The 2,872-nt window shown below is 40.4% G+C and overlaps 1 protein-coding gene across 1 annotated transcript in view; it reads right to left on the bottom strand.

The window, feature by feature from the left end:
- Positions 1–497: 497 nt before the first annotated feature.
- Positions 498–2,872, bottom strand: part of larp7 (La ribonucleoprotein 7, transcriptional regulator) — a 5,221-nt gene continuing 2,846 nt past the window's right edge. The window contains exons 8-12 of the mRNA XM_034856941.1: positions 2,466–2,655; positions 2,198–2,340; positions 1,636–1,739; positions 868–1,027; positions 498–709 (exon numbers count right to left, since the gene is read on the bottom strand). Of these exons, the coding sequence (XP_034712832.1) occupies positions 519–709; positions 868–1,027; positions 1,636–1,739; positions 2,198–2,340; positions 2,466–2,655 (788 nt within the window). The 3' untranslated portion in view covers positions 498–518. The remainder of the gene's footprint in view (positions 710–867; positions 1,028–1,635; positions 1,740–2,197; positions 2,341–2,465; positions 2,656–2,872) is intronic.

The raw sequence follows: 2,872 nt of genomic DNA, 5'->3' as shown, positions 1-2,872 counted from the left end.
CCCTAATACTGGATCTGAAGTCTCTTTTATATAGACCTTAGTGGTCCCTAATACTGGATCTGAAGTCTCTTTTATATAAGCCTTAGTTCTCACGATATAGCAGTTCAAGACCCCCCTCTCCTCCCAAGTAAGTGGGGTTCACAGATGTAAACAAACCCATACATGCGGGACTGCTTGGTTTCCATTTCTAGCCACAGGGGGACCACAGGCAGGCTGGGGGAACTCATATTAATATTAAAACCTCATAAAGTGACATTTTCATGCCATGGGACCTTTAAACGTGGTGACAGTATGCAACTGTATGGGCTTCATGCTAAAATGATTGCAGGTATTAGTCCAGATGCAAAAATGGATTGGACTGAAGGTAAGCAGTTTGCAAAATATGTCTCCATCCATATGTTACCATATTAAACATAAAGTCTGCAATAATGATGTTTGTCAATACAATGTCTGAGCTAAAGCTTATATATATATATATATATATATTGAGCATTTACAACTTACTGTAAACGTATTGTTTACATAACCAAACTGGAAAGATCAATAATGTATTGCTGTGCACAGTAACATGCATGAATATATAATTTTCTATTTAAAAATGTAAAGCGTGGTCTCACCTTCTCTGTGCCCCGCTTCTTCTCCCTGGGACGGTTCAGCTTGACCTGGCGGTCCACTAAGATCTTCTGCCAGTACCTTTGTTCATGGTCCCCTTTAAAAAAGAGAAAAGGCATTGAATAGAGATTTTTTAATGTTAATATCATTACTTATGACAGCTCAGTCAAAAAAAAGCTGAGTCATCCACATCGTGTCCTTAACTGGAGAGGATAAGAGGTTGTTCTACCTTGAAATAGGGGGAAAAGGTCCTACCTGCGAGGATCTCCAGCTTCCAGCTGTGCTCCTTCTGGAGCTCTGCTCCTGCGTCGCTAACGGCTTTAGCGTCCTCCGGGGTGTGGAAGCGGATGTGACCCTCAGCGTCTCCGTCCAAGGTGTCAATGTACGCCACAGGGGAGATTTTGCACAAAGCATCCTACACAGAATAATCCGCCAAGCACAAAAAAAAAAAACCAACTTTGGTTAATGATCTTTGAGATCTTTGTGTAATTACATTGAATTGTCTTGTGCACATGTGCTTCACTTGGTAATGACGAATGAATGAATGAATGAATGAATGAATGAATGAGGATCAGACTCACACAGTAAAGCAGTTGATCATCACTTTCTTAATTATCAAGTCTCTTTTATATAGACTGCAACTAAAAATCTCTGAGTCCTCCTAAATGCTACTTCAAAGACTCTCTGTAAAAAACACTAAATACTCAGAGTTATGACTTAGGGTTAGATAACCCAAAGAGTACTGAACATCAGTACAAAATACTAAAACTACACAGGTTGACTTTCCCTGCTGTTCTTTTCCTAACTGAATAAATTTATCTGTACTTTGCTAAATCATGTTTAAAGTCCCCCCCCCCCCCACACACTGGGGGGATAGACAGGCCTATAAAGTGACATTTTCATGCAAACCTGACCTAAACATTAGCAGATGAAAAGGGAGTCATTTCTTTACGAGTTGATAATCCAGATGATAATGCTAACTGCCAGTGGCGCTGACGAGGGGGGGGCCGGGTTCTACTGTACCTTGATGATCTTCCTCCCTGGTAGCGGCTTGCTGTCTGTAATCTTCATGATGACCCCACTGGTGAACTGAGGGCCTGGGTTAGACCCTTTGTCACTCTTCTCAACTAGAAGAGAACCACAAACCGACAGGACCTCATCAAACTGAACGGAACCCATCTTGCACATATGTTCATTATTATCAGCAACTGGTTTATATTATTAAGTATTAAGATTTTGTTTTTTGGGAGTAATACTGGGATGTCAACTCTGTGGAGCAGTCAGGTTTGACCATCTTTACTGCATGGAAAAAAACGCATCTTTCCCATAAGAAACTGAATTCTTGCTAAAGTTCCAGGACATTTACTTCAAAGTACTCAACCAGCATCCACTCTTTGTTTTATATCGTCACATCTTTTTCTTTTCAACACATGGGAATATCCAAAATCCCTCCTGCAGGGATTCAGACGCTACGAGTAACAATGTCGACTGTGTGTGCAACTCCTCTCCTAGGGTTGTGTCCCAGTCTGCAGTTAGTCCCATCTGGAGCAGAGTCCCTGGGCTGACTGGTGGGGACAAAACTCACCATTTCCATCTTGAGGCTCGTCGACTGTCTCCATTGGACTCTTGTGCTTCTTGTGATCTATCTCGTTAATGCACTTCTTCAGGGTCTTCATGCTGCACTTCTGCAGGGTCAGATACTCATCCTTCAACTCCAGCCACTCTTTCCTGAGCGTGGACAAAAGAGGGACAAAAGAAGTCCATCAGCGTGTTAAAGGCATTCTAGTTATATGTTACAACGTATTAATTCACTTTTTGTTGACACGTGAAGAAAACGGGATGTGGGCTCTTACTTTGACAGAACCCGGAGGGGGATGACTTCTTCCCCGATTTTCAGCTTCTCCTTGTGTTTCTTTTTTCTCTTCCTCTTTGCTTTCACCGTCGAGTCATCTCGGTTTTCTTTCCCTTTCTCAACCCGTCTGTCTGCGTCACTTTTAGCTGGTGGATCTAGAAAATGGTCCCAACACAGTTTACACAACAACTAACTCGTGGTTTCACTGCTGTAAAAACTCAGATATTTTTAGACACACACACACACATATACATATACATATATATACATATACATATATATATATATATACACACATATATACATATACATATATACATATATATACATTTATATATATATACACATATACACACATATACATATATATATATACATTTATATATATATACATATACACATATACAC

This window comes from Etheostoma cragini, chromosome 19, assembly GCF_013103735.1.
Source record: "Etheostoma cragini isolate CJK2018 chromosome 19, CSU_Ecrag_1.0, whole genome shotgun sequence".
Classification (NCBI taxonomy): domain Eukaryota; kingdom Metazoa; phylum Chordata; class Actinopteri; order Perciformes; family Percidae; genus Etheostoma; species Etheostoma cragini.
Note: the sequence above shows the minus strand (reverse complement) of the source record. Positions and strands in the feature narration are given on the sequence as shown.